General features: G+C 37.9%; 1 protein-coding gene across 1 annotated transcript; it reads right to left on the bottom strand.

Moving 5' to 3' along the window:
• LOC121385740 (zinc finger protein 235-like) lies at positions 1–10629 on the bottom strand. The gene is made up of 3 exons (XM_041516509.1): positions 10539–10629; positions 4903–5001; positions 1–4422 (listed from the first exon to the last, which is right to left on the bottom strand). The coding sequence occupies exon 3, from the start codon at positions 4279–4281 to the stop codon at positions 3322–3324; it is 960 nt and encodes a 319-aa protein (XP_041372443.1). The 5' UTR covers positions 4282–4422; positions 4903–5001; positions 10539–10629; the 3' UTR covers positions 1–3321.
• Positions 10630–12599: the final 1970 nt, after the last annotated feature.

Raw genomic sequence — 12599 nt, 5'->3', positions numbered from 1 at the left:
TGGGATCCGAACCCAGTACCTACCAGCCTGTAGACAGAAGGCCTACTACGGCGCCACCGAGGCCGGTGTAATACACTGATACATGTACACAAATAAATACGTTGCTACTGGGGATAAAAAATTGTAAAGTAACTGTGAGATAGGTTGATACATTATGACTGTCAGGTTGTATGTCCATGAATAATATATATTTATTATTCACCAATGTACGGGCAAGTGTTCATCTGAAGGTCACGTTCCCTTTTAGGGACGGGGGCGAGTGGGGGGCGGGGTGAGGTCTCAATCTCGTGATGCTCATTGTGACATATTGCATACACACGTGGCCATACTATTGTATACCCGCGATTGATGGAGGCGTGGCCCTCTGCTCAACCCCACACCACACTCTGGCTTCGTATGTAGATGCATTTTATACCGTTTTATATGGATTGTTAGTGCTTTGTAATACATGTTTGTATTTGTCCAACTGATATGTTGTTTTATAGTGACTGATAATGAATGTCATGGGAATAAATTGTGTTCAGTGTTAAAGACTTAATAAATGCATTGAATGTTATATGATTGATGGGTAGGGAGAAGCAACTTAATCATTCGACAAACTCAATTTCTTCATCACCGTCTTCGTTAAAGGAGACTATCACAGATAGTATTTTATTTCTTATAAAATTATTTTGCTTTCTAAAATCTTCTTCGATCGTTATTGCATGTTTAACGGCGTCAAAGAAGTTTGTAAGCGTGACAATTAACGTACCGTGGCCGTTTTACTATCATTATAAGCGGCTGATATTAGTCTTCAAAATAATCAAAACACTTCTCAATACAAGATTTTACATCGACTGAAATGCTTTTCGATTTACCCATATTTTTACTCAAATAGCAATAATGCATGGAATGCCCAGTAATACAAGCAATGTTATCGTATGTTGGACATTTGGGGCCTTGTCTAGGGGATGGGCAAGTGGTGGATCCCCCGAAAACATCTGAACAATAGCTTTTTGGTTTAAAAATGTGCTTTGTGCATAATGCAAATAGCAGTAGTTATTTATAGGAGAAAGAACCTGCATTCAAAACATACATAGATGTTTGTAAATGTCAACTTCGTGCATTTTAGATGATGAATTATATATAAACCTGTCGGGTTTTGGGTTTATTTCCATGCAAATGTAAAGAAAAAAGGACTTAATAGGAATTAAACGTAACATCTGCAAAACACTTAGGGTCTGAACAATAGAATAGGACTATAGTTATTGCAACGACTGGTTCAACGTGATATGAAGATTTCTTTTTATTAGCATATGGACTAAAATATCTGGGATAATACGTTCTCTCGATAATTGTATAATGTGGAGATTACTTCTACAGACACTGACTGGCAAAATATAACATATCCTCTTGATAATTGCATAATGTACAGATTGCTTCTACAGACACTGATTGGCCGACTATAATATGTTCTCTTGATAATTGCATAGTGTGCAGATTGCTTCTATACACACTGATTGGCCGACTATAATATGTTCTCTTGATAATTGCATAGTGTGCAGATTGCTTCTATACACACTGATTGGCCGACTATAATATGTTCTCTTGATAATTGCATAGTGTGCAGATTGCTTCAACAGACACTGATTGGCCGACTATCGTAAGTTATCTTGATAATTGCATAGTGTGCAGATTGCTTCTACACACACTGATTGGCCGACTATCATAAGTTCTCTTGATAATTGCAGTCTGCAGATTGCTTCGACACACACTAATTTGCCGACTATAATATGTTCTCTTGAAAATTGCATAGTGTGCAGATTTCTTCTACAGACACTAATTGGCCGACTATAATATGTTCTCTCGATAATTGCATAGTGTGCAGATTGCTTCTGCATACACTGATTGGCCGACTATCATATGTTCTCTCGATAATTGCACTGATTGGCCAACTATCAAATGACGTTTGATTGGTTCTTTGCTAAACCCAGAGTTTGACTTTCGCCAAAGGTTCGGGTCTACAACATTCACTCACTCCAGCCAGATCATCCATAATTCCTACTTGTTAATAGATAGTTGTAAATTATGTAATATGCAAGCTAACAAAAAGGAATATCGCTTTGTTTTATAAATATTTACGATAAATGTATTTGAATACAATTTATAAAATATGTTTAATATCTTGTGATAATCCCAAAATTGGACTAATTTCACATACACGCACGCACGCACACACACACACACACATCTTGACATATGATCCTCGATATGGCGTCAAAGTTCCACAGTGTTTGAAATGAGTTTTCAAACTTCACACATTTGACAAGTTTCTAACCTGTGTTGTTTTAAGTCACAAACTTTGGAGTAAAACGTTTTTGAAACATCATATCTGAACAGTTTGTTACCAGAATGTATGGGCATCTGTGTAAAACATTTTGTGCCAATCTCACATTTGAATAATTACTCGCCAGATTGAATCGATATATTGTGTTTTAGGTCACATTTGAAAGGTTTCTCACCATAATGAAATATTTTATGGATTGTTAAACTGGAAGTTTGTGTAAAATAGTTTGTGCATATATCCTAGTTGAAAGGTTTCTGACCACTATGCAGCATCCTATAGGTTTTCAAACTGGAACTCTGTGTAAACATGTTGAGCACATACCACATTTGAGGTGTTTCTCACCAGTATGAACTAACAAAAGCAAATGTTTTTTTGTTTTTGTTTACATACATCACATCTGAATTGTTTGTCACCAGCATGGATCGTCATGTGTGTTTTAATGTTACTCTTGTAAGAGAAATCCTTTAGACACATGCCACATGTAAACGGTCTCTCTCCAGTATGGATGTGTGTGTGTGTGTGAATTTCTGAGATCACATTTACTTATACAGCACGTTGAGCACACTTCACATTCCATAGACATAACAGGATTGAGAGACATCATACTTTTCCGATGGAAGACTTTAGTTGGTGTTTTGCAAATGCATCTCATTATGTACCAGTAAGGATAAAAATGTACCAGTAGCGTCACCGACATGTTTGTCCAAATGACTACTCTATGCAAACCACTTCATGTGTGTACTTCATATGGATCCTAGCAATGGATATGGACCAACATACGCATATATCTCATTTAATGTTTACGTTTTCCCACACAATCCTTAAACGTTCTACTGTGTTTGATATGTGTTTTCAAAATCAACATTTTAAAGGTTTCTCTCCTGCATTAATTGACGTATGTTGTTTTAGGATAATATTGAGAAGTACGCTATCTACACATCACACGTGAAAGGTTTCAAGCCGGAATTCTGTGTAAACCATTTTATGCACATGTCTTATTTGAAAGGTTTCTCACCAGTATGAATCATTATATGTCGTTTTAATTTTGAAGTTGTTGTACAATATTTTGTCCACGTATCACATTTAAAAGGTTTCTCACCAGTATGACGCATTTTATGAGTTTTCAAACTGGAACTTCTTGCAAAACACTTTGTGCACATATCACATTTGAAAGGTTTCTCACCAGTATGACGCATTTTATGAGTTTTCAAACTGGAACTTCTTGCAAAACACTTTGTGCACATATCACATTTGAAAGGTTTCTCACCAGTATGAGTCAACATATGGCATTTTAAGTCTGCATTTCTTTTAAAACAGTTGGGGCACATATCACATTTGAAAGGTTTCTCATTGTTATGGAACATTTTATGTCGTTTCAGAAGGTTACGGTGTGTAAAACACTTTGTGCAGATGTCGCATTTGAAAGCTTTCTCACCAGTATGAATTGACATATGATATTTTAAGTCTGTAGTGTTTGTATATCCTTTTGAACATATCTCACATTTCAACAGTTTCGCAACATAATGAAACATTTTATGTTGTTTCAAAAAGGTGTTTCGTGTAAAACATTTGGTGCAACTATCACATTTGAATAGGTTTTCACCAGTATGGATTCTCATATGAATTTTAATGCTCCTCTTGGTTGAAAAGGTATTTAAACACATTCCACATTTGAAAGGTTTCACACCAATATGCAACATTTTATGTTGTTTCAAATAGGATCTCTGTGTAAAACATTTGGTGCAGATATCGCATTTGAATGGCTTTTCACCAGTGTGGATTCTCATATGCACTTTTATGTTTCCCTTAGAAGACAAATTCTTTAAACACATTCCGCATTTGAACGGTCTCTCTCCAGTATGAACTTGCATGTGTGCTTCTAATTTGGATTTAGTTCTACAACACTTTGAGCAGACTTCACATTGGTTCACTTCACCACCAGCGTGCATCATCATATGTTTTTAGATGTTACTCTGGTCAGAGCAATTCTTTAAACACATTCCACATCTGAAGTGTTTCTCTCCAGTAGGGATGCGCATGTATGTCTAGATCATGTTGCCTTCTACAACACTCTGAGCACACTTCACATTTGATAGCTGTAACAGAATTGAAAGAAAGAAAGAAAATGTTTTATTTAACGACGCAATCAACACATTATTTTACGGTTATATGGCATCAGATATATGGTTAAGGACCACACAGATTTTGAGAGGAAACCCGCTGTCACCACTACATGGGCTACTCTTCCGATTAGCAGCAAGGGATCTTTTATTTGCGCTTCCCACAGGCAGGATAGCACAAACCATGGCCTTTGTTGAACCAGTTATGGATCACTGATCGGTGCAAGTGGTTTACACCTACCCATTGAGCCTTGCAAAAGACTCACTCAGGGTTTGGAGTCGTTATCTGGATTAAAAATCCCATGCCTCGATTGGGATCCGAACCCAGTACCTACCAGCCTGTAGACCGATGGCCTAACCACTACACCACCGAGGCCGGTCTAACAGGATTGAGTGACATACAACTTTTCTGATGGAAGGCTTTAGTTCACGATTTGGACACACGTTATTTTTTACCAGTAAGGATCAGAATATAGTTTCCTGATGATCTTCAACCAAACTAAAAAGGATTATGCACTCGACACATCTTCATAATTGTTGCATGAACGCAGCAGGCTGTGAAATAGAAAACAATAAAAAAATAAAAGGAAGAGAAACTAAGATTGGTACACAGTTGCATTCGTGGCATGGCCATTATTGATTGATTGAAACATATTTTATTGCATATAAGGTACAAATGGATTGGGCACAAGTTATCCAACTTACGAGGCCCTCTCCTAATAACATACAATAATGACAATATGACAATATGAAAATAACAGCAACTACAATTATTAGAAGAATATTATACATTAAAATATATATATTCAAAGAGAAGTATATACATGAGAGAAAAACAAAACACAGGAAAAACAAAACAAAAGCACCCCAAAACAAACAAAATAATAAATAAACAATGAATGTTCAGGTCAGGTCTAGAAGGTGAAGGGTACAACACTCAAACTGCAGGGGAATCCAATAACTAAGACATGGGACGGTATAGATATCTGCCAGAACAGCTTCCTTTGTCATTTTCCAAGACCCGCTAGGCAGAGATACGAAAACAGAGCATTTGTGTTGGGGTTGTTTTTGCAATGCAGTGCTTACAGCTACACTAGTGTTCGGTCCGAATATTTGCGAATATTCGCTTGCTATTCGAAATATTCGAATAGTATTTTCAAGTATTTGACCATCTGGGATTTCTCTAGGTCGAATGGGGAAAATTACTCCAAAAGATACAGATAATGTGGTTTCTTTTAATTCTAACTTCTAAGGATGGTTCTGCATACGACTTGCCACCTGTATTCCATTGGGAGCATAAAGCATGTCTCGACTTTCATAATAGTGTATTAGTACTGACGTCTGATGCGCGTGGCTGCAATTCACGCAAAAAAACCGAGAGTATGTTTGATAACACAGAAGATTAGGCAGAAAAGGTTGGACCTTGGCCATAGAAAGATTATACCAAATTAATTATTTTATTAATATTTTAGATTATTTAGGGTGAAAGGGTCCCATTGAGGAGTTGAGTGTGCAGAGGGTAAGGGAGGGGGGGGGGGGGTAAGGAGGGAGAGGGAGGGAGACCAGTCTAGCCTAGCTGCCTGCGCCTAACATTAGACTCCTCAAACACACCCTGACCATATCCCTACCGTTGTCCGCTCCTTTTCCAATTCCCCTTTTTAATAAATTTAACAACATTTGTTAATTTTAATATTATCTATAATTGTTTTTTTGCCCCAATATGCAATGGATACAGAGAAGAAAAACAATATATTCTAATTACAATATTTTAAAATCATGTATAATAAACATAGTAAAATGAGTATTAAAAAGCATGTTGGTAACCTAATATCTAAAATACAATATTTATTAATGTTAAAAATGAGTACTAAAAAGGAACTCCAGTCGGGGGCTGAAGAAGCCACTGCTGGATGGTGGCGGAGACAGAAAGCTATGAGGGTAAATTCATTAATTTATTTATTTTTTAGTAGATAATAACTTTAGTATTTTTGACATATTTAATAATTAATTGATCTATAACATTTTTGGAAAATTATATTTAGATGGATTGAATAAACTATCAACACCAAAGTTTATATTATATTTAGTTAAATCCTCTTTTAAATCATTGCGCTCAATATCTTTCTTCTTTTTTTTACTTTCTAACAGATAATGTTGGACATTATTAAAAAACTCCACACTTATTACAGTTAGGTGTACTGAATGTTTATTTATAAAAAAATTAGTATCCCCAAGACTAACGGTGACACCAAGGCTAAGTCTTGTTGGGTTATATCTTTTGAATCGTTGTCACTGGAAAGTGGACCTTGGGAAGTTACAGTTGGTTTGATATTATAATGGCACGCTCTGGTTTTGTAGCTCCATTCGTCCTGCCAGAGCGTATTAAGGCATTTTCTTGTTATAGAATTAATTTAATTAAAATTCAGTTTAACTCTTAATATTAATTACTTTATCATTTAAACTTTTCTTAAACATTAAAATCCGCTGTTTCATTGCCCGAATTGCCTATAAGGATGGGGACCCATTCAAACATTAGGGTGATTGATTAATATAATTTAAAACATGTCATAAATTACTTGAGGTCCAATTGATTTAGACCCACTGATAGCCTGCAGAGCACTCGGGCTACTAGAAGAAATTTTTATTTATACCTTTGCCTGGTGGGGGGATAATATCAATTTAATAGCATACGAAATACCCATTAGTTTTGTGGTGTATACTGAAATATTATCTGAAAGTCGGGCTCTACAAATCATAGGTTTTTTAAAAATATCGTTTTGTTCAACACAGAAGGCTTTTTCCGTTTTACCAGTTACTGGATCCTTAAAGCCGTCCGTTTATATATTGGTAAACTCACTATATTCCATACACAGCCGCCCAAAAGACCACATTTAAAAAAAAAAAAAATTTTCAATAGTATTTAGTTCTTTTTTAAATTTTATTTAATACCAAAAGTTTATTTATTGCCCAGAGTTTTTTAAATTTAATATAGCGGCCTCGGTGGCATCGTGGTTAGGCCATCGGTCTACAGGCTGGTAGGTACTGGGTTCAGATCCCAGTCGAGCCATGGGATTTTTAATCCAGATACCGACTCCAAACCCTGAGTGAGTACTCCGCAAGGCTCAGTGGGTAGGTGTAAAACCACTTGCACCGACCAGTGATCCATAACTGGTTCAACAAAGGCCATGGTTTGTGCTATCCTGCCTGTGTGAAGCGCAAAAAAAAGATTCCTTGATGCCTGTTGTAAAAGAGTAGCCTATTTGGCGACAGCGGGTTTCCTCTAAAAAAAAGTGTCAGAATGACCATATGTTTGACGTCCAATAGTCGATAATAAGATAAAAAATCAGTGTGCTCTACTGGCGTCGTTAAATAAAACAAACTTTACTTTACTTTACACTCCAGCCATTGCACCACGACTGGTACATCAAAGATCGTGGTATGTGCTATTCTGTCTATGATTTGTACATACTGTTTTAATAGCATAGGAACGGATGTGCCAGCGGGTTTCCTCTCTCGGTGGTGTATATGTCTGATGCCATATATCCTGAAATCATAGCCGAGTGCGTCGTTTAAAACATTTCCTTCTTTTTTTGCACTCAACATTATTAAAAAAAAATCACACTTAACAGTTACTTAGTGTACTTAATTTTTACTGAAAAAACCCAACATGTTTTAATAGCATAGGAAATAGCCATTAGTTCGGTGGTGTATACTGAAATATTATCTGAAATCATAGGGTGCTTTTAATTTATTTTTTTCAACACAGAAGGCTATTCCCGTTTTACCAGTTGCTGGATACTTACGAGTTATCCGTGTATATATGGTTAAAATCGCCATATTCCATACACTTTTCAATTTTTTTTTAATTTTTTTTTTTTTAAATTTAATACCGAGGGTTTATTTATTGCCCAGAGTTCTTTAAATTTAATATGTTCAATCCCAACAGGTAGGCCTTTAATCCAAAATCATTGACAAATTTGTTTCAATAGAGACCACAGAGTTGTCCTTATACAACAAATAAAAATTACTCTGGACTTTCAAAGAGTAGACCGGGTTGTTTGGAACTATTGTGGGGTTTTTTTCAAGTTTAAAAAGATAATTAATGCCCTGTTTAATATGCCTAATCGTAAGAGGGGAGATTCTAAATTCAGTTAAGACATTGTCATTGGGTGTGCACAGGGAGACTCTTGCAATGACATGGGCGGCTTTATTATAAGTAACCTTCCAGTGAATTAAGTTGAGCCCCCGCCTGTTACCAACTATGGTTGGACTCCTGGTGCTCCCTTGCACCCGCCAGTGCAGGCGGTCCCTCCTCCACCCACCCCAACCCTTTCCTGTCCTGGAGGCCGGTACTTGTGCCCAGGACAGGCGTGCGCTACAACAGCTTGCTCTGAATGTGCACGTTAAACCATTTTCCAATTCCAATAAGTTGAGCCTGCGACCCATATTGGAGTATAAAGACTATGTAGGCTAAGCCTCAAAGATCATGGGTAAGGTTTTAGGATAAGAGCCCAATGGGGTGCCAGCCAATACTATTAATATAATATTTACAATTATTGGTAATTTCAGTTATATGAAGTTTAAAGTTTAAGCTCTGGTCAAAGATATTTCCCAGGAACTTGACTTTAAGCACTTGACTTTAAAAAATTGTTATTTAGTGTTAGCTTAAGTCTAAGTTTAGTAGTGCTCAGCAGTATAGTTAGCCAAAAAAAACCCATACTGACTGTTTTCGACTTGCTGTAACACGCGAACGGTCATTCAGGTTACGTCGGTTAAATACGTAGGTGTTGACGGGTTTCTAGTTGTAGTGTGTGTATTAATGGTTGGTATGTGCAATATTTGCCGCCAGTGAACTCGAACGTGACCAACGCAGTGATATTTAGCATCAAACGTAGGTTTATTGTTGTATTAGAGTGGTCCCAATCTTTACAGCCACTCCATGTGTTCGCAATAGATGTATCTCTGGCTAACTCTGGCGTAGCCATGATTTTATATGTGTGTGTGTGTGGGTGGGGGGGGGGGGGGGCATATTGGGAGGCCAACGCACAATAAAAGAAATAAATGTTTTATTTAACGACGCACTCAACACATTTTATTTACGGTTATATGGCATCAGACATATGGTTAAGGACCACACAGATTTTGAGAGGAAACCCGCTGTCGCCACATAGGCTACTCTTTTACGACAGCCAGCAAGGGATCTTTTATTTGCGCTTCCCACAGGCAGGATAGCACAAACCATGGCCTTTGTTGAACCAGTTATGGATCACTGGTCGGTGCAAGTGGTTTACACCTACCCACTGAGCCTTGCGGAGCACTCAATCAGGGTTTGGAGTCGGTATCTGGATTAAAAACCCCATGCCTCGACTGGTATCCGAACCCAGTACCTACCAGCCTGTAAACCGATGGCTAACCACGACGCCGGTCCAACGCACAATATGTATGTATGTATGAATTTATAAAATTTAATACTTAAAAAACCCATTAATATTTGCTTAAGGGGGCATGACTCCTATGCACACTTCCCCACCCCTCCCTACGCCACTGCTGGCTAAGAGAACCACGAATAACCGTCCAAATGTCTGTCTAGCTTTTAAAATTAGCCACAACTTATACTGAAGTTGTGTATTGAAGGGACATTCCTGAGCTTGCTGCAGTGTAAAATGCTTCCGACTAATAAAATATTTCTACGATTAAACTTACATATTAAATATAGTTTCTTGTTTAGAATATCGGTATCTGTATATTCAATGTGTTTCTGATCGTCGTAATATTTGTAAGAAGCCCAAATTGGATATTGTCTTCAAATAATTTCATTCTATCGTATTATTATTACTATTATTATATTTCGTATTATTATTAAAATATTGTTTTGTTATTATTATTATTGTTTAAGGTGGTGTTATAAGTATTTATTACTAATACCATGTTTAACTAACTTGAGGCAGAACATACACTGAAACAGTCCGGATCCGTGTTCCACTCCGTTATCAAATACTATCATATTGCAACAATAGCAGTCATAAAAATAAATATTTCTGTTACAAATTGTGAAAATGAACAGTGTGTGTAGTCATGTACTTCAAACTTACTATACTCCGGCGTTCACTTTGTAGTTTATAGCCCACAATTACACAAAATACTGTCTATATACGTGCCACGAAACAAACAACTTACTGAAAACTAAACGGGTATCGGAAAGCGGAAGTCTATTCAGATTTTGACCTCAGGTTCGGACTATTCCGTTGTATAGATATGCGGACTGCAATTACTAATATTCACTGTACAGCACTTCTATTAACATGCTTATACAAGACAGTGGGTACTAGCGTTTCACCCTCAAGTCAGCTCACCCCCAGTTTTGCACCGGTTCGCCACAAAGCGTTGGACCAGCCGCACAGAGTTTGTCCCCAGTCGGTTCGCCCCCAACAATTGTTAGTTCCACCCCCTAGTTGGACCTCCCCCAATATTATACAGACGGTCGGAGGTTGTTTTGTCCTACCCAGTCGGTTCGCCCCCAACAATTGTCAGTTCCACCCTAATATTATATCAGGTAATTCTGGCGGAGGTTGTTTGTCAGCCCGCCCCTCCCCAATATTATATCAGGTAATTCTGGCGGAGGTTGTTTGTCAGTTCTCTCCTACCCTAATATTATGCCAGGTAGGCCTAATTCTGGCGAAGGTTGTTTGTCAGTTCTCTCCTACCCTAATACTATGTCAGGTAATTCTGGAGGAGGTTGTTTGTCAGTTCGCCCCTCCCCCAATATTATATCAGGTAATTCCGGCGGAGGTTGTTTGTCAGTTCTCTCCTACCCTATTATGTCAGGTAATTCTGGCGAAGGTTGTTTGTCAGTTCTCTCCTACCCTAATATTATATCAGGTAATTCTGGCGGAGGTTGTTTGTCAGTTCGCCCCTCCCCCAATATTATATCAGGTAATTCTGGCGGAGGTTGTTTGTCAGTACTCTCCTACCCTAATATTATGTCAGGTAGGCCTAATTCTGGCGAAGGTTGTTTGTCAGTTCTCTCCTACCCTAATACTATGTCAGGTAATTCTGGCGGAGGTTGTTTGCCAGTTCGCCCCTCCCCCAATATTGTATCAGGTAATTCTGGCGAAGGTTGTTTGTCAGTTCACTCCTACCCTATTATGTCAGGTAATTCTGGCGAAGGTTGTTTGTCAGTTCTCTGCTACCCTAATATTATGTCAGGTAATTCTGGCGAAGGTTGTTTGTCAGTTCTCTCCTACCCTAATATTATGTCAGGTAATTCTGGCGAAGGTTGTTTGTCAGTTCACTCCTACCCTAATATTTTGTAATTCTGGCGAAGGTTGTTTGTTCGTGTTTTGTTTGTATCTATTTTGCAATTATGGGGCAGGGCGTAGCTCAGTGGGTCAGGACTCACCTGATGTGCGATCGATCTAGGATCAATTCCCGTCGGTGTGCCCTTTGGGCTATTTCACGTTCCACTATGTTTATTGGTAAGTATATGTAAGTCAACTATTCGGACTGGTTCTTCATGACTAGTACATTCTTTTCAACTACTGTGGTATGAGTGGAAGTGTATAATTTATAAAGGTTAACATGGTAATAAAAGTAGCAGCGATGTTTCTTGCAATCTAATCAGTTTTGGACAAGATATCCTAGTGAACAGAGTCCCATGCTCATGGCGGCAATTTTGAACCTTAATAGAATGTCATCACTAAAATGCATTATATCCTCATCCGATTCAGATGCGGAAAAATCAGTGTTCTTATAAAAAAAAATGTGTTGCTTGTTTGAACGCTTTTTTTGTGATTATGTCCACTTAAGTTTCAAGCACGCTAACCTGGACACATACCTGTAGCGATCTGACATTTCCCCACAGTTGTTAAAACCTCAAACGTAATAGTACTCTAGGTACCTTACATTCCGCAATTATGCTATTACCTAACGATACTTACAACACATGGCGGCTTGATGTCCCACATACACTTGTACAACAGATAGCGACAAACATAACAGATGGCGATTCGAAGTCCCTTTTTCAGCTACTAAAGATGTCGAACCCTATCACAGATAGCGGCAGCAACTGCAACGCTAAATGTAGTTACTGTAGATAGCGTTGTATCTGCAGATGGCTGTCGCTCACTTGTTGGGATTGTCACTCTATAAACTAT

This window comes from Gigantopelta aegis, chromosome 12 (assembly GCF_016097555.1).
Source record: "Gigantopelta aegis isolate Gae_Host chromosome 12, Gae_host_genome, whole genome shotgun sequence".
Classification (NCBI taxonomy): Eukaryota; Metazoa; Mollusca; class Gastropoda; order Neomphalida; family Peltospiridae; genus Gigantopelta; species Gigantopelta aegis.
Note: the sequence above shows the minus strand (reverse complement) of the source record. Positions and strands in the feature narration are given on the sequence as shown.

Excerpts from the sequence above, each read along its gene's own strand:
- LOC121385740 (XM_041516509.1), bottom strand. The coding sequence starts at position 4,281 with ATGATGATGCACGCTGGTGGTGAAGTGAACCAATGTGAAGTCTGCTCA.